General features: G+C 41.0%; 1 protein-coding gene across 5 annotated transcripts in view; it reads right to left on the bottom strand.

Annotated features, from left to right (window-relative positions):
- ADAM23 (ADAM metallopeptidase domain 23) overlaps positions 1-4,705 on the bottom strand; it is a 184,163-nt gene extending 179,458 nt beyond the window's left edge. For 3 of the 5 annotated variants that reach the window (XM_063647825.1, XM_054478224.2, XM_054478223.2), the window contains exons 1-2: positions 4,144-4,704; positions 2,698-2,915 (exon numbers count right to left, since the gene is read on the bottom strand). In XM_063647825.1, the coding sequence (XP_063503895.1) occupies positions 2,698-2,915; positions 4,144-4,357 (432 nt within the window). In that variant the 5' untranslated portion in view covers positions 4,358-4,704. Of the gene's footprint in view, positions 1-2,697; positions 2,916-4,143 lie in introns of all 5 variants that reach the window. The other 2 variants (XM_054478225.2, XM_063647826.1) reach the window with 1 other exon arrangement.
- Between the last annotated feature and the right edge of the window lie 16,904 nt (positions 4,706-21,609).

Below are 21,609 nucleotides of genomic sequence, written 5' to 3'. Positions count from 1 at the left end.
GTTTGGACAACTGGTTATACATCACTCTATGCAGATAAAAAAGATTTTTCAACATTCTTTGACAAAGAAACATTAAGGCATTCAGAAACATTAGCATGCAAAGAGGTGGTTTGCACAATCTGCTTTTACACTCACCAATTCTGGAAGAGTTAATAAACATGTTAACTTCCACAGCTATAAAGCAATAAAGATTGATCAACATTGAACATTTATGAAATTTCTTCAGATATAAATGTGGAGCTTGGCCTTGCAACCTATATTTGGGAATTTCCATTTCCACCTCTACCCCCAGTCTAGGGATCCATGAGAAAGGCACAGTGATTCAGCATTTCTAAGGCTTTCATTAAAATGTGCTTCAGTGCAATGAAATCAGGGGAGGGAAAAAAAGGTACATAACACAGATATTAAAATAAAAACTTCTTTACATAAAAGCAGAAATGAAATTCTATACTTTCTTACTGAAACATTTCTAAAGCAGCAGAACTGGCAAGTGTCTCTCATCACTGTTATTAAGCAAGTCATCCTAAGATACAGCAGAAAGCAGATGGAACACTTTTTATCAACTACTTCAAGGGATGCTTAAAAACAGAAGTAAAAGGGAGATCACAGAACACAAAGGGTAATTTCAGGGCACCCACCAAACAGCAACACTGTCTATACCTGTACAGGAGCACTTTTAGAATCTTGCTTATCTCATTTTCCTGTCTCCTGGAGGATAGATCATGTCTTTTCATCCTTTTAACCTTTATCTCTTATCTTTGAATACTTAGCACGCTGTTTGCATATGAGAAAGGTGCAACAAATGTTTATAGAGTTAAACTAATAAGAAAAATGCTTTCAAATATGATTTCTGTAGAAACATTCTTTTTAAAGTACAGTATAAAAGGAACCCAACTACAATTGAGGGTAGGGGGGAGGATGAGACAGAATCATTCCAAGGGCAAGCAGGTGATCCACAGTGAGAAGTCTATTCCTCTAGGTAAGCAGTGGGTACAGGTTTAACAAACCTTATTATCATGGAAGTCAGGTATATTACAGTCAAACCACGTCCCACCAAAGAAAACAGCCACATAAGGTTAAACTATAAGGCAAGCATTAGTCATAGCCTCAAACATCTGAGTTATTAAAAAGTTCCACTGAAATTTCAAGTCTCTGCTAAGGAGGGCTTGAGCATTCTTTGAAACAGGCTTTGAGGCAGCTGTTTTTCCTTCCTCCAGCACCCTAAGCAAAGGTGCTGGAGTTTGAGAACTAACCACTTAACTCTAAAAGGTCCCATTCATAAGGAAAGCTATAAAAGCCTCAATGCATTTTATCAAAAGGGCCTTGGATTTCTCTTCTTTAAAGACAACACCCATTTCTCCTATCAATAAGACAAATGAGTTAGACGTAACCTATTAGTCACCCCATTAAGTTATATAGGAGCTTATGGAGAAAAGGGTTGGCTGAGAACAGAGACACATTTATGTCATGGTGGGTAGCAGCCACTTCAAAATAATGTGAAAGAAAGTTCACCTCTCCAGTAATCTTCAAGGTGAAGGAAGCACTTTCTCAGAGACCTAACTTGTAAAAAATAGTAAAAATTAAACATTCGGGTCACCTGAATTTTATATTAGCTGCTTTACAACATAGGAAAATCACCCAAAAGCCTTAAATTTCTAGCTCCCCATTTGTAAAATGGGGATAAATACTGTTACCACTCACCTATATTTTAGAAAACTAATAAAAACAATGACATTAACTGCAGATACTTTCTTAAATTCTAGATGTTTAGACAGTTAACTGTTAATGGTTGTTCTCACCTGAACAAGTACAGGTCAAAATGAAACATTTAACATACAGACTCTATTTTCTGCTCCCGATAAACGACAGAGGAACCGATAATCCATTCTGTAAATCTGCTCGGGGTTCAAAATAATATTAATTCAAGTAAAGAATAGTACGCAGGGAAAAAGATCCCTTAAACTCTTTGGATATTAAACATATTTGTCTTCTACTGATACCTTGGTAAATATCAGTCCCACTTTCTGAACTAACCTGAAAGTAAAGCAACTGCTCATAATCAATGCAGAGTAGGTACTGAAGGATTATGCCAACCAAAATTGGTCTTCATATTATGCAAATAATTTGTGTCTAGTCACCATAACCTTCTTAAATGTCAAATTGTTTATCTATTGAAAATACAACAGAAAAATTTTTTTCCCCCTACTGATCAATTAAAGAAACAAAGAGACTGTTTAAACACTCAATTTCTAAGTGGAAAGACTGATGGAGACACTGCAGCCAAACAGCTTCTTGAAGCAACCTTGTATGTGCAGACTAAAAGCAGTTTTTATATCATGGGAGGCAGTTTCATATCAAGGCAGAATACTGCACCCTTACATAAAGACTCACAGAAACAAGTCAGAATCATAAACACATTCACTTAACTACTGTTCAATGCCCAATGTACCTGAAAGATACATGGATATCATTTCAGGTATCAGAAAATTCTAGTTTCAGTTTAGTCAGAGAAGAGAAACAACAGTCTTATCCCAGTAGATCCCAAGTTAATTCCTTCCAGTTTCTCCCTTGTCATAATATTAATTGCTTTCTTAATAAAATGCTGCAGCAAAATTTGTGAACTCAGATTCTGGCAGAAAATCAAATCAAAGGAAAACTTCATGATAGTTACTTTTGCATAGCCAGCCTCCTGCCTACCTTATTATGTTTTTGCTGGTGTCTTGCCTTTGTGTCAAGAACGTGATAAGGGCTTTCCGAGTCTTGGTTGATGTAATATATGAGTCTTGAAGGCAGTGTGATTTCTTTCTGCATTGCATTGCTGTAACTGATATTACTGCTGCTATTCTGTTGCAATGTATTGTCTTCATCTGCCAGGACTCCCAAATTTTTTTCTGCAGTTTCATTCCAATGCGGAGCTGGTGGAGGTAGAGGGGTGGGGGAGCAGAAAACACAAACATACACAAACACACACATATTTACCCCATAAATACATAAGCACTAAAATGCATTTTTCCTTTAATTGTAAACACAAAGTTTTCTATTTATAAGCAGTTAAGAAGTAGAGCCACAGTAAAGCAAGTTATTTCAACAATAAAATGGCCTGGAGAAGTTAATAAATAGCCAATAAGGCTTACACAACTGTGCACTATTTATTTGGATTTATGTCTTATATATACATTTCTAGTCAGACTCAAATCTATACTTCTAAGTGTTGGGGGGAGGGGGTAGAATGAACTTGAGGGAAGAAAAGTCATTAAATGAACATGTTCAGGGGTCCTGCCCCCGATCTCCACCCCTTCTCTGAGTCCACAGAAGCACAACTCTACTCTGCCTAGTGGCATCCCATCCGAGAGCTAAGAACGCTCCTAAGATAACTTGAGTACTGAATTTACGGATATCGAATATTAATTGACTCTTTTAACAAAATGGACAATTCCCTTCTCTTTTAACTTTAAGATGAGCAAACATACTTTGCCATGTAGGGATACAGATGCTGGCAGCTTCCCAATTTCTTTTTATTTTCCTGACAAAGCCAGCTTTCTGCTTTCAGTGCCTTCCAATCATCAATATATTGAAGATGGTATTATATTAATTGTTCATTATAATGACAAGCACTTTGAGAAATCAGAACCAAAGGTCGTGCATGAAGTATGTCCTCAGCACCTTAATTCTTTAGTCCCAGAAGTGTGCCTCCCCCACCTTAATTCCAACCGCACTGAATATGCCGGATAGGAAATTTGAGGAAACAGCCCATTGCCACTATTATCACTACATCCTCCCCGCATTCACATTAAGGCTCCACCACGCAAGTAGCAACTTGCTCCCTCGCTGTATTTCCCATCCACTGGTTTCCCCTCCGCAAGTTGCACAGAGATCGCTGAGGGACCCAAGATCCACTAAACACCTCCCAGTGGAACCAACAAGAATTGGAATGGGTTTTTAGCGAATGCAACAGAAATGGACTTCCAAAAGTGAACTGGGATGAATGGGGGTTTGGGAACGAGAAGGGTGGAAAGACAGGCAGGGAGAGAAGGAAAGGCCGAGCCGGGGACAAGCCCGGAGCACACGGACCCGCGCGCCCTTCGCTTTCCTCTGCAGGGCCCCGCGGGAAAGCCAACGCAAAGGGCACGGGGCCATACCCACCGCTGGGCGCAGCAGCCCCCCAGGCGCGGGGCCGGGACGAGGCGGCGAGCGGAGGCAGCAGGAGAAGGACGAGGAGCAGGCGGCAGGGCGGCGTGCGGGCCGGGGCGCTGGCAGGCACCGAGCCGGCGGGGCCGCGTTGGGGGCCGCAGGAAGCGCCGGCAAGGCTGCAGCCCGCCAGGGGCGGCCGCCGGGAGCTGCTGCCGGGCGGCTTCATGGCTCATAGCTCCCGGGCGCCGCTCCGTGTGGCCGGCGAGAGCGCCGGGCTAGCTGCGGGGCGGCTGCGGGCGGAGCCGGTCACGCCGGCTCGGCGCGCATGGTGCCGCGGCGGGCAGGGGGCTCCGGGCTAGGGGCGCGGGGCTCGGGGTTCAGGGCTGGGCGGCGCCCCCTTTCCCGGTTCGCCTAGCCTCGCAGCCACTCCCGGGGCGGGACGCAGAGGAGTCCAGGGGTCCTCGCCGCTCCGCCAACTTGGAGCCTCCCCAGCGGCTACTCCCTCCCCCGGCGGGCGCGGCCGCTTTAGCGACTGCGGGGGCTGCCGCCGGGCCTGAGGATGCTGAGGCGGCGCGCGAGAGCGAGCGGCGCGGGGACGCGCGGAGCGGGCGTGCGCCCCGCCCCCCGAGAGCGCGCCCGAGCGGGGCTTCGGGTGCTGATGCTGCTGCTGGATGCTGTGCTGCTGCTGTTGCCTGGCCCGGAACGCACTGCGCATGCTTTGTTGGGGGGCGGGGAAGGGGGTAAAGCAGCAGAGTGATGCAGCAGCCCAAGCAGCATCGGAGGTGACGGGTGGTACCTCAAAAGATGGGGGCGGTAGAGGGGGAGCTGGCAGTCACGGATAAGCCAGAAGAAAGAGAGTGCGGGGCCTTCCAGGCCAGAGACAGGGATGATCAGGAGAAAACAACCAGCCACCTGCCTTTTCCACTACCCCAGACTTCACATACCCCCTCCTATTCCAACCCCTTCCTGCTCTGGATAAACTAAGGCCACGCATTTCCTTCTTAATCCCTTATTTATTTGCTTCCTGCATGTAAATATAAAGGATTGCAGCCGGGGAGGTAAAAATAGCGCGGCTCCTCATTCAGCTTGCCAGCAGCGGGTGGGACTGCGGCTGAGAAGCGCGTTTGCGCCGCAGGCTGGCGCGGAGTGGCAGGAATTCCCCGCGCAGGGGCGCTCCGCCCCGGCCTGTGTCCTCCCTGCGGGTGCCTGGGGTCTTTGAGGAAAGCACAAGAAGCCGGACGGTGTTTGCTCAAAAGTTGGGAAAGTATAACTGGGCATATTCGGGAAGGACTTCGACATTCTGGCGGGGAAGCAATACAGAGATTGGAAACCGAGTGTGTGGCAGCTATCCTGGGAAATCCGTTGTTTGTCAACCACGGGGGTGGGCACACATTTAGGAGGACACATTTCTATTTTTGAGATCCAGTCCTGACTTCCGCAGAGGAAAGGGGAAGTTTTCTCTCGTTGCTGTAAAAAATGTAAATCTCTGACTTCGGTGGGTTCGCAGCCACTAAATCTGATGGCTTCAGATAAGAGTCTGTGGCATATTTCTGCCCCCAAACTCTCATAATGCAAGCATTCATTTATTCACCCTCCCAATGACAATCTGAGTGATAACAATGTTGTCTTACTCCGACATCCACGGGGTGAGGGCTGGGGTGGAGAATTCCATAATTAAAAGAAGGAATGTGGGTATAGAAGTGCCATGGCCATGACAGAACTCAGTGTTAGCCATCTTCTCCACTCACACTTAACAAAGAGAAAAGAAGACGACATATACGCGCGCACACACACACATTACAAAACTGTTAGGTAAATACTGAGATAACTTCCTTTCTATGTTGAGCTAGGATATTATTATCACATATTTATTCCTGTAAATTTGTAATTGATGCTACCTCCCCCATGTGAGGGCAACAACAGTTTTCCCTTCTGCACACCATTGTGTCCCTAGGACCTCACACAGTGTCCGAGGCACAGAGAAATCACTTGGAAAATATGTACTAAATGAATAAAGAAATGGGTGGTACACACAAGCAGAAGTCACACTTGGGGCAGGCTAGTGAACACCCTAGCCCCCCCTGGAGTGCCCACTGCCGACCAATGTTCTTAGGGTTGTCTCCCTCAAGTCAAGTATGCTCTGGCTAGGTTTTCTGAATTTATGTTTGACACAATATGCGTCCTGAAAAAGGGCCTGACAGAAAGCAAGCCAGAAAGGAGATGTACGAGCAATGAGAAGGGAGAGGGAAATGAAAGGTGCAAAGCACCCAGACACAAGTTACTTGAAAGGCATCTCTTGCAATTGAGTGATAACCTCTTAAAGTCTGTTCTGATAAATAAACCTACCAGCCAACCTGGACTGACCAAACACACCCACCAGTTACAACACATCATTTCACGCACTTGGGGTATGGAATGAGATTCAATATAGTTTCTTTTTTTTTTTTTTTTTTTTGAGATGGTGTCTTGCTGTGTCACCCAAGCTGGAATGCAGTAGTGCGATCTCAGCTCACTGCAACGTCTGCCTCCCAGGTTCAAGCGATTCTCCTGCCTCAGCCTCCCAAGTAGCTGGGATTAGCTGGGATTACAGGCACGTGCCACCACACCCGGCTAATTTTTGTATTTTTAGTAGAGACAGGGTTTCACTATGTTGGCCAGGCTGTTCTCAAACTCCTGACCTCAGCTGATCCACCCACCTCAGCTTCCCAAAGTGCTGAGATTACAGGCATGATCCACCGCACCCGGCCTCAATATAGTTTCTAATAAGGAGTTGGGGTATTTACAAAAAGGGATGTTGTCTTATGTACTATAATCAAAAGACTGCATTTATTTACAGAACTTTAATGGTTACAGACATTGCTAGAGTCAAGATAAGGTATCAGTAAATGAAATAATGAGTCAGAGAAAGAGTACATTACTTAGAAAAAATGTACTGGAAGTTTAGTCTTTAAGCCATATATTTAAGGGAAGGTTAAGAACAGAATCAAATATTAACTGATTAAATAATTTAACTGGTCAACTTGGTAGAGTTAGTAATATTCTTATTAGGTAGTTCAGAATTTTGGGAGGCCGAAGCGGGCGAATCACGAGGTCAGGAGATCGAGACCATGATGAAACACCGTCTCTACTAAAAATACAAAAAATTAGCTGGGCGTGGTGGCAGACGCCTGTAGTCCCAGCTACTCAGAGAGGCTGAGGCAGGAGAATGGCGTGAACCCAGGAGGCGGAGCTTGCAGTGAGCCGAGATCACACCACTGCACTCCAGCCTGGGCGACAGAGCGAGACTCCGTCTCAAAAAACAAACAAACAGAATTTTTATTGTTATAGAGTTTACTTGTAAATATTACCCTCTGTGCTTTCATAAGATTTAGTGACTTGCTTAATCACTTACCACCTACTGCTTTGCTCTGTATTTGTGTATGTGCACATCATCTTTCTTCCATCAAAAAATACTGAGAGCAAGGCTGTATCTTGGTCGTCTCCGACTCCAGAGCCTAGTATAGTACCTGGAATCAAATCAATATTCATAGAGGGGCACTCACAGGTAGGAAAGGGAGGGAATCAGCAAGCTGGACTGGAATAAAGAAATATACCAGAAGCTTGAGTGCTATAATGGCCCTGGTTACAAATGTGTGTTGGATCCTAAGGCCATCAGAGGATCATTGGAGTGATCTAGTCAAAGTGGCAGAAATGGAGAAATGCTGCAGTCGTAGGTGAAGGCAGGTGGCCAGAAGGTCCATGGGAAGGAAATTACACCAGGCAATATGGACCCTAGGTAAGCACCATGAAGGGTGCATGTGAGCAATACCCAGGAAGGGTCGTCATACTGTTCACAAAAATGGTCCATTGGTCTGGTGAGGGAGGAGATCAGAAGGTCTCTATTTGCCAAAATCTGTTTCCAGTGGTAGAACTGGACCCACTTTGCAACCAGTGAGAAGACTGGGTCTGGATAGGAGCAAGCAAAGGACAGAAATAGAAATATTAGATGTGGCAGGCCTTGGCCTCAAGAGGGCTGAGATGCTAGGGGAGAAAGTAGAAGAAGGGGATGACAGAAGAGAGGTCCAGAGGGTAAAATAAGTAAAAAAAGCAGGGGAAGGTAGCAAAGCAGACTTACAAGAGCAGTTGGAATGGAATAAGCATTTGCCCAAAAAATCAAGGTCAAAGAAGGTGTGCAGCAAATTAGTGGACGGTGCTGATACTAAGAGAGATCTGGGGAGTGAGAGCAAGAGCATGAACAAGCCTCAAACAGCAGCTCTGGCTCAAGAGCAGCTTATACCCAGGAGCTCGCTGGGACAGCCTGTGTTACAGAGCCAGCTAGAGAAGGTTTCTCAGCCTCCTTTTAGAATAGCTGTGAAGACTGATTTTACCAGCGGAAGTGGATACTTCAAAGGAGAAAAGACAATGCATTTCTTCATGAAAGTAAAAAGCGAGTGTGCTTCATTATTGGTACTTGCCACGTGGTTCAGGAGTCAGCAAACATTTTCTGTACAAGGCCAGATAATAAACATTTTGGGCTTTGTGGGCCATATGGTCTCTGCTGCATTTTTTTTTTTCTTTACAAACCTCTAAGAATGTGAAAACCATGCAGCCTACAGGACCTGGTTTGTCAGCTAGCCATTTTTAAATCTCTCTCTCTCTCTCTACATATATATATATATATATATATATATATATAAAAGTGTATATATATATATGTATAAGTGTATATATATAAAAATGTATATATACATACATTTACCTTAAATATATATACCTTATAATATATACTCTATATATATACCTTAAATATATATATGTAAGGTTAAATTTTTTTCATCAACTGTATTATGTCTTATGCATATAAGCAGAAAAAGGGAAGGAAGCATGTGCCACAATATAGAGGGCTCTAATTCTAGAAAAGATTGCTCTCCATTGTAACTTAGATATTTGTTTAATTAGTAAGTAGTCACCAAATTCTCAAAAGATGTTCATCATTTGAAGGGATTCCTTAGGAAAGAAGTATTTCTCCTTTTGAAGCCAATTCTCAGATGTAGATAATGGGAGAAAAGTCAGAAATCATTCACCAAAAAAAAAAATACAGATGTCAAAAAGATTCTAGACATTTCTTTTGTTTTTCCAAGCTATACTTTCTTGTGAGTAGGGGATGCTGAATGGATGCTACAGCCATGAGTGGTCAGAGAATGGAGTAACACATGCACTTTAGTCCTTCCCAGAGCCTGTCACCATCTGGGATCTGCCTGTGTTCCTCAAACTCAATCCTGTAGAGCGGCCACGCAGCAGGGAATACACACTCCTGACACAGAGCCACACCCCATGTCACAGGCAACCTTCAAGTTCATGAAAATAAGTCTGCAAGTCTTCAGGTCTGTGTTAATTACACCACTGCTCATTCTGAAGACCAGGACAAAGTGGGACAATTTCAAAAGTCACTGTGTGACTAATTTCAACATGACTGGGAAAAGAAAAAGTATTCAATACCAAAAGAGCAATGGCAACGGACATTTCTAGGGGAGTAGTGGAACAGACAAAAATGTGTTACAATGTCGAGCATGAAAATATCCGAAGAAAGGTAACCACAGAAGAAACCTAAAATTGAGTTCTTAAAGGAAATTATGTTAAACGGAGTTTAATTAGGAATTCAGATAGTATAAGATAAATTTGAAAACAGTTGATTTTCCGCCACTCTAAAACATTAGGCTTGTTTATCCAACAGTTTTGTGTGTTTACAAGCTGGGCACAAAGGGGTACACGAGCATGTCATGGTGATTCGTGGTGATAATATGTGCTGTGCAAAACTTGGAAGAATTGTGTTTATTAGGAAAAATCACTGAGTCAACACGTAATCATTAAGTCCTCACTGGGTCACAGAGCAGCACTAGGAGTTTCTACAGAGGTAAATTACCACGTCCTACTGGGGGTGGGAGTGGGGGCTAAACTATAGCAGCTGAATTTCATATGAAAAGGTTAGAACCCCAGCAAACAGAATTAATATGCTAATGTAATCCCTTCCACTTGCATAATAGCAATGGCTAAGTCCTTTAACAATGCCTGCTTTAATTATTACTGTGCACTTACACACTGCAAAGTGCTTTTGTCTATATTATTTTATGTGATCCTCAACATTGGGACACAGAGAGGGCAGTTACTGTTATTGTTTTTAGGAGCTCCAGCTTAGAGGTAAGAGTGCTGAGACTCACAGCTCTTTGCAGGGATCCTCAATCCCTGCACATTCAAATCACCTAGAGAGCTTTTTTAAAAAAACTTTTATACGTTGTAGGTGTACAATGTGATGCTTTGATATACATAGTAAAATGATTACTACAGTCAAGCAGATTGACATATTCATCACTCACATAGCTACAATACAATATGAATAGCTATAGTCCTCATGCTGTACATTAGCTCTCTAGACTTAGTCATCCTACATAACTGCAACTCTGTACCCTTTGACTACATCTTCCCTAAGTCTCCCATCCTGCCCTTTGCTGCCCTCCACCCTTGGTAGCCACAATTCTAGCCTCTGTTTCCATATAGTCAACTTTTTTTTTTTAGATCCCACATATCAGAGAGATCACACAGTATTTTTCTTTCTGTGTCTGACTTATTTTATTTAGCATAATGACCTTCAGATTCATCCATGTTGTCTCAAATGGCAGGATGGCCTTGCTTTTTAACGCTGATTAAAATTTCGTTGTATAACTGATTTGAAGAGGTATTGCTGGGTCATATGGTTGTTCTCTTTTTTTCTTTTTTTTTTTTTTTTTGAGACGGAGTTTCGCTCTTGTTGCCCAGAGCAATGGCACGATCTTGGCTCACTGCAACCTCTGCCTCCCAGGTTCAAGTGATTCGCCTGCCTCAGCCTCCCGAGTAGCTGGGATTACCGGCATGTGCCACCACTCCTGGCTAATTTTGTATTTTTAGTAGAGACAGGGTTTCTCCATGTTGGTCAGGTTGGTCTTGAACTCCCGACCTCAGGTGATCCGCCAGTCTCAGTCCACAGGCATGAGCCACTGCGCCCGGCTGGTTGTTCTCTTTTTAATTTCTTTAAGAACTTCCATGCTGTATTCCACAATGGCTGCACTAATCTATTTGGCTGGTGCAGAAGTGCCATTAAAAGTAATGGTGCCAGCCAGGCGTGGTGGCTCACGCCTATAATCCCAGCACTTTGGAAGACCGAGGCAGGCAGATCACGAGGTCAGGAGACAGAGACCATCCTGGCTAACCCGGTGAAACCCTGTCTCTACTAAAAATACAAAAAATTAGCCAGGCGTGGTGGTGGGCGCCTGTAGTCCCAGCTACTCGGGAGGCTGAGGCAGGAGAATGGCATGAAACCGGGAGGCAGAGCTTGCAGTGAGCCGAGATCACACCACTGCACTCCAGCCTGGGTGACAGAGCGAGACTCTGTCTCAAAAAAAAAGGAAAACGTAATGGCAAAAACCACAATTACTTTTGCACCAACTTAATACATTCTCACCGATGGTGTACAAGAGTTCCCTTTCTCCACACTCTCACCAACATTTATCTCTTGTCTTTTTGATGGTAGCCATCCTAATGGATGTGAGGTGATATTTCATTTTGAATTTATTTTGCACCTAGAGAGCTCTGATACTCTACCAATTCCTGAGTGTTTAGGATTTTCAAGACTAGGGCTCAACATCAGTGTTTTTTAAAATCCTCCCAGATTAATAAAATGTGCAACCACAGTTAAGACACACTGGGTAACAAGATTTCCTTGAGGTTACGTAGCTGCTCAGCATCAGAACTAGAATTCAAACTCTGAATTGGAATCCTGTGCTGTTCCCAAGGTTTTCTTTCCTATTTCTGCTTTTATCACAAGTTAACCTTGGATAAAGAAAGATAGAAAACAAGTTTAATATAATTACTGAAGGACCTAAAAAAATATAGAATTAGAAAACATTTGAGCCAGAAGTTATCTCTGAGATCATCTAGGAGTCCAAACTCATTGTTGTGCAATTATGGAAACAATGGCTCAGAGTTTCAGCTCATTTCCCAAGGTCACACAACAGTCTGTGCAGAGCTGGGACTAACATTCAAGCCTTTTTCTGGCTTCCAGTACTTTCCATAGTGTTTAGTACAAGGTTTGTTTAAAAAAGTGTTTTGGCTTAGAAAAACCCCAGTCAGCCTGCCATGTAATCCATGTCCAGTCTTCCACGTGACACTGCTTTGTAAAGAGAAGAAGGATACAGCTGTGAGGTCTGGGTCCCTACATCACCGATTCCTGTAAGCCCAGTTCCACAGCTTGAAAGGATAAAATAATCTCATTCCGCAGCATGAAGAAAGCCCAGTATGCAAGGAAAGGTCCCACATGTTTGGAGGTAATCCACCCAAATAAAATACCTGTCTTTCTCCAACTTCTCCTTTCTTTTGTATCTCAAATACAAAAGATCTCAAGGTGATTTCCAAGAAACAATTTTCTTGTCAGATGAGTTTCTTATATTACCCTTATTATGTCTTACAAACTCAACAACTGCAGCTTCTTAAATTCCATTTTAGGTAGTACCAAATTTGGTGAGAAACATAAAAGAATGCAGGAAATAATAAAAATAAAATAATAAGAAGAAGAAGGCAGAGAAAGAAAAGGAATCATGTATGTAGCATCTACTGTGTGCCAGATGCTGTGTTAAATGTTTTAGCTGGATGATGTCACTTACTCCCTTTACAACTTTATGAAGGAGCTACTATTGTTGCTCTCAATTTTACTCGTGAGAGAACTGAGGCTTGGAGAAGGCAAATAACTTGTCTAAACTCTAAAAAGCAGGGCTGGGTCAGAAATCCATGTATGCCTGACTCCAAAGAATAAACTCCCAACCATACCATAATGACTCACAAATACTATCAATCTATCAAGTGTAATAATAAAAATCACATTAAAAATCTGCAAAATTCAATCTTCTACCAATTCCACATTTCACTAGTGATCAATTTCATTTAAAATTAGAGTTAAAAAAAAACACACACTGATGTTGTCTAATCTATTTGACTACAGCCCCAAAGCAAACCACCTGAAACAGTGTCTTCAAAGGAAATATAACATTTGAAATTATGGTTCTTGGCTATAAACCAACTTTACACTTTATTTTTGTCTGTTTAAAACTACTGACACAGCCAGGCGTGGTGGCTCATGCCTGTAATCCCAGCACTTTGGGAGGCTGAGATGAGTGGATTATTTGAGGTCAGGAATTTGAGACAAGCTTGGCCAAAATGGTGAGACCTCCTTTCTACTAAAAATACAAAAATTAGCCAGGCATGTTGGTGTGTGCCTGTAATCCCAGCTACTCAGGAGGCTGAGGCAGGAGAATCACGAACGCAGGAGGCGGAGGCTGCAGTGAGCCAAGATTGCACCACTGCACTCCAGCCTGGGCAACAGAGTGAGACTCTGTCAAAAACAAAAAACAAAAAACAAAAAACCATTGACACATTCATCCCCACACAGAACTATTCTGAATTATGTTCCTAACTTCACATTAAAGATTTTTGAATGCAGCCATTCTATACAATTCTTCGTATAATTCCAAAACAAAACCTAATTTGTTTCTTACATTGGAATACCTCTCTATAAGAGAAGGCCAAGATCTCTACTTACCAGATAATTTATTTTTTTCTAAATTTTAAGTTAACCAACATAGCTACCTATTAAATTTAATAGGATCAATTATAATAGCAACATTTATTAACCACCTCCCCGTATCAGATAACATCAGCTTTTGCCATATTAAGATGTTTAGATTTCTAAAGACATAATTGTAAAAGCTTAAGCCCTGAACAGAAGTAATTAAATAATTTTATTCTGCTATTGTCCTAAGAAAAAAAACAGCTAACATTTGTATGGCTCCTTAAACCACACAACATGCTTTTGTACACCTAATGTCATTTAGCGCGTTGCAGTGCATAGGCCAGTGCTGAACTAGCTGTATTATTTCTGTTGGATCGTCATGGGATTTGACTATTCATGACATGGATATGGACATGGCTTAAAGGCAGGAATCAAATGAAAGAGACTAACCGTCACTTCTCCAGAAGGAAAAGATAAACTCTAGGATTCTCTAGATCTAAGACTTTTTATTTGCTATTTTGATAAATTATCTGAAAGATTGCATGTTAAAATGCCCAGTCATGCAAAAAAACCATTAAGTTCTTCCAGGTATTCAAATGTTTGAGTGAACTGGGATAAACTATAAACAGAGTTTCTGAGGCTTTAGGACATAAGGAAAAGCTGATAAAAGAATTTTAATAACAACAAGTAAGTTTTGGAAAAAGTAGTCTAAACTATTTGCATATCTACATAGCCATTCTTCCCACCTTGAAACATCAGTGCACACATAGATTATTATCCAAATTACAACTGGCACTAACACACACACACACACACACACACACACTCATCTCCAATATGGGAAACAGACTGCGGAGTTAATATTGACTATTCCTTGAATGGGATAAAACAACATCATCTAAAAAATGCCAACTTCATCTAAAAAATGCCAACATTACAACATTAGTAACAAAATAGAAAATATCAAAATTACACCAAACTCTGATGTACAAGCCATATAAAGGAATTGGATACAATCCAGGAAAAATCATTTTAAATGACCAAGCTGCTGCCAGATGAAAATCTAAAAAGATAAGAATTGTACCATCTGGCAAGATAAAGAATGAGAGAGAACATTTTCTAAGGCTTTAAAATCATGAGCAGTGTAGATAAGGTGAACATAACCATCCAAATCCTGAACTATTTTAATGAAGGGGTAACATCTGAAATTTGAGAGAGATATTGTGAGCAAATAACAAGCAATACTGCACATAGTACTTTATTAATTTATAGTGGACCTCTCTTGGGGAACCCTCCGTGTTCAGATATCAGAAGTAGGCCCAGGTTTTTCTCCTTAAATACTGAATGGAAAAGTCATAGATGTACTCAGGTGAATTCTCAAAATTATCAGCTCAGAAGTTCTTTAAATATAATAATTATTAGCTGACATATTGAACACTTACTGTTTTCCTATTACTGCAAATAGCTTTACATGTATTGTTTCATTTAATTAAATATGATCCCATAACAGACTTAGACATTATTTGTGAACATCCCACTTTAATTTTTTCCTTATCTTTAGCTCTAATGGGTGGTAATTTAATCTATTTGGCACAGTTTTCTAAGTATAGCTAAAAAAAAGTCTAGATGTCTGGTGATATAAGATAACGTAAATAATAAACATTATTTTCACCAAGTAAAAAATAAAAATAAGAAAGTAAGTCCCCACAGCCATGTCTATCCCTCATAACCTTGTTCCCCAGGTCCTCCCCCAACCCACCTATCACAGCTCATTCATTTAGGGTCAGGAGCCTGATACAAGCTGGACCACTCACAGTGGCACTTCATCTTCCAGCCACAACTGGTTGGCTCAGTGAGGGCAATCAAAGTCCTTACTGGAGACTGTTATTTTTCGTTTTTTGGGGTTTTTTTTGAGACGGGGTTTCACTCTGGTTGCCCAGGCTGGAGTGCAATGGGACTGTTTTTTTAACTGGATAAAACGGGATATAAAGCTCAGCTGCTCTGTTTCCCAGTCTACAAAAGTTGAGGATAACATCTACTGCAGTGAGAGGCACTAAGAAGGTTCTGGCTAGGAAGAGCAGATAAATTATTTACCTAACCATGATGCTTTTGCGGTCATGCATAAACTAAAAATATCTTAGACAAACTCAGATGTGTGATCCTTCCAGTCCTTACCAATAAACAGTCCCTGAAAGACACAACAATGCGAGGATTGGACAATGGCTGTTTTATGTATTTATTTATGTATCTAGTATTTGAATATTACAGAGACTAGTTTTGAAAAAGAATAGTCTCTACTTTAATTATAGTAATAAGGTTAATTAAATGATTTTTTAATATCTGGTTGCTAGAGAAACTTATTAAAAACAACAGCACCGGGATGGTGTGATGGACATGAAGTTGAGCTGCTCAGGTGCCCCTCAAGGAAGGCTCATTAACACAGCTGCGGGGAGTGTTGTCAGCAGACAGCCCTCAGCTCTCAGCCTTTGTAGAGGCTATTTCAGTAGTGGAGAGCAATGATGTCCCAGGGTCATACCATTTCTAGGATGAGCCACAGCCAGTAACCGGTTGAGGTGAGGATATAAAGACCTGGCCATATTGAGTAGGCTTACTAGATTTAGCATATAAAATTACAGGATGCCCATTTAGTTTTGAATTTCACATAAACTATAAATGACTTTTACTATAAGTAAACCTTATTCAAAATTTGAATTTGAAATTCAAATGTGCAGCATTTTCTCTGGCGACCCTAATGTTGCCCCAGTGCAACACAACTCTGATGGGCCGTTCTTACCCCAGAGCTCCCTGTGGGGTGTGCCAAATAGCTCTTAGATCAGTTAGCTTCTCCCCATGCCTCCCTCCTTCCCAAGGCCATTCCCTAGAAAGCATCTTGTATGTGAAAGTCCGTCTCAAAGTTTGCTTCCCAGAGAAAACCGACCAGAGGCATCAACCTTCTGTTTTGCCCAACTTTTAAAAAATTCAGATCATAAAAACAATACCCCAAAGGTTTTTTGAAGTCTAAAATGACAAGAAAATGATTACTAAATATTTTATTGATGGTTATATTTTAATAGTTTTTTAAGTATTGATTTAGAATTTTAATAATCATTATACAATAATATAAATAATACATGTCCATGAAAATAACTATTTTCCAAAAGAAAAAGGGTGGTGAAAAGAGTGGATTCTTTTATATTTTATATTTTTGCAAGTTGCTTTCTTGAGTATATCATTACAAGACTGGTGGATTTTCATATCTGCTCATGCATTTAACTTGTTATTTTGGTTGAAGTATATAAAAAAAGTAAACTTTTCAGATAATTGTAGATATTCATCTTTAACATAAACTAAAGCTACACAAGTGGTAGTTTCTTAAAGGTTAGTTATGATATAAAACCTGAAACTTTATCATTGTTGAATTAAATCACTGTTACATTAAGATACGTAGGTCTATCTTGCATATTTCACAGAACGTATTTTAGCGAACATATTCACTTTAAATGAATCATATTTATGATATAGTAGAGCTAGAGTTTTTCTGGGTTTTACATAAACTTTACAACATATTTGAGCCATTGCATAATCAACATGTATATATATTCCTTTCCTTTTTATGGAACTTAATTTTATTATCTTTTAAAAAGAAATACTGGTAGTAAATCTTTGTTATTTGTTATGAGATTTCATGTTCTAAGTCAAGAAAGCAACCCTTAGTTACAAGATTGTTCTTTTGGGAATTCACAATCCATTTTATGATGATTTGTTTTATTACAGAATTTACAAGAAATGCATTTTAGCAAAAATTGAGAACTGCTGAGAGCAGCAGAAAGGCAGTGAAGTGCAGTGGCAGGACCAGGCAACCCAGGACTGAAGGGTCCAGTATCAGTCTTATGAGGAGTTCAAAAAGTGGTTTACGTGGAAGCACTTGGTAAAATGCAACATACTGCAAAATGATCAATTATTATATTTGAGAATTTACATTTAGTTAAATGTTCTTTGCTAGTTGCTGTAAATTATTAAATGGAAATAGGTGTGGCATATGTCTGTAATCTTTGATGGTTTATGTCATAGAAGAAAACCATGCTTTATTGTAATACAAGCCTTGGGGCAGATCGTAGGCTGAAATTTGGTGATACTCAAGGATGCATATCTTATTCTGGAACATTTCCCAGAGATGCAGCAACATTTATAAGCCTAACTTTCACCCTATGAAGCAAAGCACTGCATATATCTAGGTTATATTGTACTGGTCTTATCACTATTAACATACATATTCTTTATGGCATAAAGGAGCATCTAAGGCCCCTTGTCACTGTAACATAATAGCAAATGTTCTTACGCTTTATTGGCTGTCAATCACTATAAAGAAATGAGATAAAAGCCATGCTCAGTCAACAAGATGAGGCAAACACAAAAGTAACCCACCTCCAGTCTAGTACGAACTTTATATAAAGGTGACAACAGTGATCAGAATCCCTAGTTGACAAAGTTCATCCTGCACCCACTCTGCAATGCACTCACACTTTGTTCTGTCCCACCACTACCAGTGCCTCCCCTTCCCTACCAGCATCCCCCTTGGCCCTCCGCGCCCCCCTCCATTGCTCCTGTCTCCTCACCATCCTCTACATCTCTTCCAAGATTCTCTAGAATCATATGACTTACCTTCTCTCTTGTGGATTGGATTTCCTTGGCTGACTATGGGGAATATACTCATCTGCAATGGCTTTGGGATAACTTCTCATCAATTAAGCCATGCCAAGCAGTTCAATAGGCCAACCAGGAGCCATGGAGGGTGCTGTGAGGTCATGTTAAGTAGTGACTAATGAGAACAAGCTGGAATAACAAGACTCCTAAGTACTCAAAGGACCCTTCCTTCCCAGTGAGGGGAGTGCTGAGTAGGAGAAAAACAATGCCTCCAACAAATTTGGCCATGTTCCATTTGGCCTGGGATCAGGCCTGTCTGCAGCTTCTGTTGGCCATTTTTGCATTTACTGCCTGATAAAAAACCTCACATGGTTGTTCCCAAGCAAGAAGAAATATTACTAGAAAAAATGTATATAATAAAAACAGCATATCACTAAAGAAATGTGGTCATATTTAAGATGAGATAAAGTTAGATAAAATGGCCCAAAATTTATAGAGTTACAGAAGCTCTGAGTCAAGAGTCACTGAATTCACCCTCCTTCCCAGCGGAGGGGACTCCCTGTAAAACAAGGGTTGAAAAGTCGAATTCCTATAGGGACTAGGCAGGTAATTTAAAAAGTAAAGGTACCAGGCAATAAGGAATGGTGAAGACTGTGGCAAACAAGAAAACACATGCCTTTCTACATCAGGCCACCCTTACACAGCTCTATTCAACTGTTATCTTCAGACAAATGGGCCCAATGCTGCTAGATTTTCCCATTTTTCAAGAGAAACTTGAAATCTAGATTTTGAGTAACTTTAAAATGTTTAAGTGTTTACTCATTCTACTGTTTTGAAACACTGCCTGAAGTCAAAGAAAACATGAAAGTGGACCAGACCTGGCTCATTGTAGTGACTTCTGCTCTATGAAAACCCTGTCTAATAGCCCGATACAAATTTCAGCAGCTCTAATCCTAAGCTCTCCCTGCACTGAACCAAAGCTCATATTGGCACAACTTCCACTTTAGATTATATAATTCTGACCTATGGATCAACACAGAATAACCCTATTCTTTGTATGTATTTCCTTTTTGTTCTTGAAATGTCCTCCAAAAACACTGTCTAAGCCTTTACCTTTACTCTTACCTTTGCTAATACACCCAGTCTCTTTTTGCTCTCTAAACTATCTTTTTGAGTTTATCTATTACTGTTTTATGCTTTTCTTTAAATTGTCTTCATCTTGCCCCTTCTCAAGTATCTACAGTGAGTCTCTACTGCCTTTCGTTTTTAGTGTGTCTGTGGTCTGGCCCACGGTTACCTATTTAAATCTCCCAGTTTGTACCTTCTGCTCTAACATATTGTTGGCAGGAAATGATTCTTCCATTCCTGATGTTTCTTTCCAAGGAGGTGGAAGTCTACTGCAGTCTACTCCTGCTTTTCTCTGTCCCTGTACTGTTTCCATCTCTGGTATACAGAAGTGATTTAGCTGATGAGTAAATTTGAGAATAATAAACTGGGCATGCTTACATAAGCTTTATTTTCTCCTACCTTGGAATTTCCTTTCTCCTACTGGGATTGAGATACCCACAGAAAACAGAAATCCTCCATCAGTAAGAGTGATATTTTGGCTTCCACTTCTCTTTCAACTTGTACAGAACCTAGTTAGAGAACTGAGGAGTTATTTATTGTGCCCTCTGAATAATGCAATTCACCATATTTCTTCCCAGCTAGGGAGAGTCTGAAATCCCACAAATCATTACAACTAAAAGGTAGTGCCTTTACAGCAGAAGAAACTACCATCAGAATGAACAGGCAACCTACAGAATGGGAGAAAATTTTTTGCAATCTACCCATCTGACAAAGGGTTAATACCCAGAATCTACAAAGAACTTAAACAAATTTACAAGAAAAGATCGAACAACCCCATCAAAAAGTGGGTGAAGGATATGAACAGACACTTCTCAAAAGAAGACATTTATGCAGCCAACAGACCCATGAAAAAATGCTCATCATCACTGGCCATCAGAGAAATGCAAATCAAAACCACAATGAGTTACCATCTCACACCAGTTAGAATGGTGATCATTAAAAAGTCAGGAAACAACAGGTGCTGGAGAGGATGTGGAGAAACAGGAACACTTTTACACTGTTGGTGGGACTGTAAACTAGTTCAACCCTTATGGAAGACAGTGTGGTGATTCCTCAAGGATCTAGAACTAGAAATACCATTTGACCCAGCCATGCCATTACTGGGTATATAACCAAAGGATTATAAATCATGCTGCTATAAAGACACGTGCACATGTATGTTTATTGCAGCACTATTCACAATAGGAAAGACTTGGAACCAACCCAAATGTCCATCAATGATAGACTGGATTAAGAGAATGTGGCACATATACACCATGAAATACTATGCAGCCATAAAAAAGGATGAGTTCATGTCCTTTGTAGGGACATGGATGAAGCTGGAAACCATCATTCTCAGCAAACTATCACAAGGACAGAAAACCAAACACCACGTGTTCTCACTCATAGGTGGGAATTGAACAATGAGAACACCTGGACACAGGATGGGGAACATCACACACCGGGGCCTGTTGTGGGGTGGGGGGAGGGGGGAGGGATAGCATTGGGAGATATATCTAATGTAAATGACGAGTTAATGGGTGCAGCACACCAACATGGCACATGTATACATATATGAGAAACCTGCACGTTGTGCACATGTACCCTAGAACTTAAAGTATAATAATAAATAAATAAATAAAGTAGTGCCTTTAATCTTGCCCAAGGTAGTCCTGCAACCTTTCAAAGAGCTTAATTAATCCCATAGTAAGAAATACTGTATTTTACCAGGTTATATTGTAGGTCATAGAGAATGCGATTGTGCCCTCCCCACCATCAGCAGCATGGGATGTGTGTGTGTGTGTGTGTGTTGGAGGGCAATGAAAAAAGATTAGTTGACTCACAAAATATTTGTTCTTTCCCAAGAATCTGTGGTTCTGAGAAAGACAAAGACCTAGAAGAACATCCAGATGATCGGGAGGCAGTGTTTCCTACCTTGGTCACATCAGATTCATATTTCTATGAATCTCTGGAGTAAACAACAAAGTCCACTCACTGTCTGACAGAAGTGACCAGCCCAGTGGTTCTAGTCACCTCAGGCCTCATCTAGGTGCTCCAGAGGCCAAGAAGCTCAGTATCTTAGCACAACCATGTGCCTATGCACATCAGCTCAAAAACTCTGCCTTGAGTCCAGTGACCATAGCTTATTTGTC

The sequence above is a fragment of the Pongo pygmaeus genome, chromosome 11 (assembly GCF_028885625.2).
Source record: "Pongo pygmaeus isolate AG05252 chromosome 11, NHGRI_mPonPyg2-v2.0_pri, whole genome shotgun sequence".
Classification (NCBI taxonomy): domain Eukaryota; kingdom Metazoa; phylum Chordata; class Mammalia; order Primates; family Hominidae; genus Pongo; species Pongo pygmaeus.
Note: the sequence above shows the minus strand (reverse complement) of the source record. Positions and strands in the feature narration are given on the sequence as shown.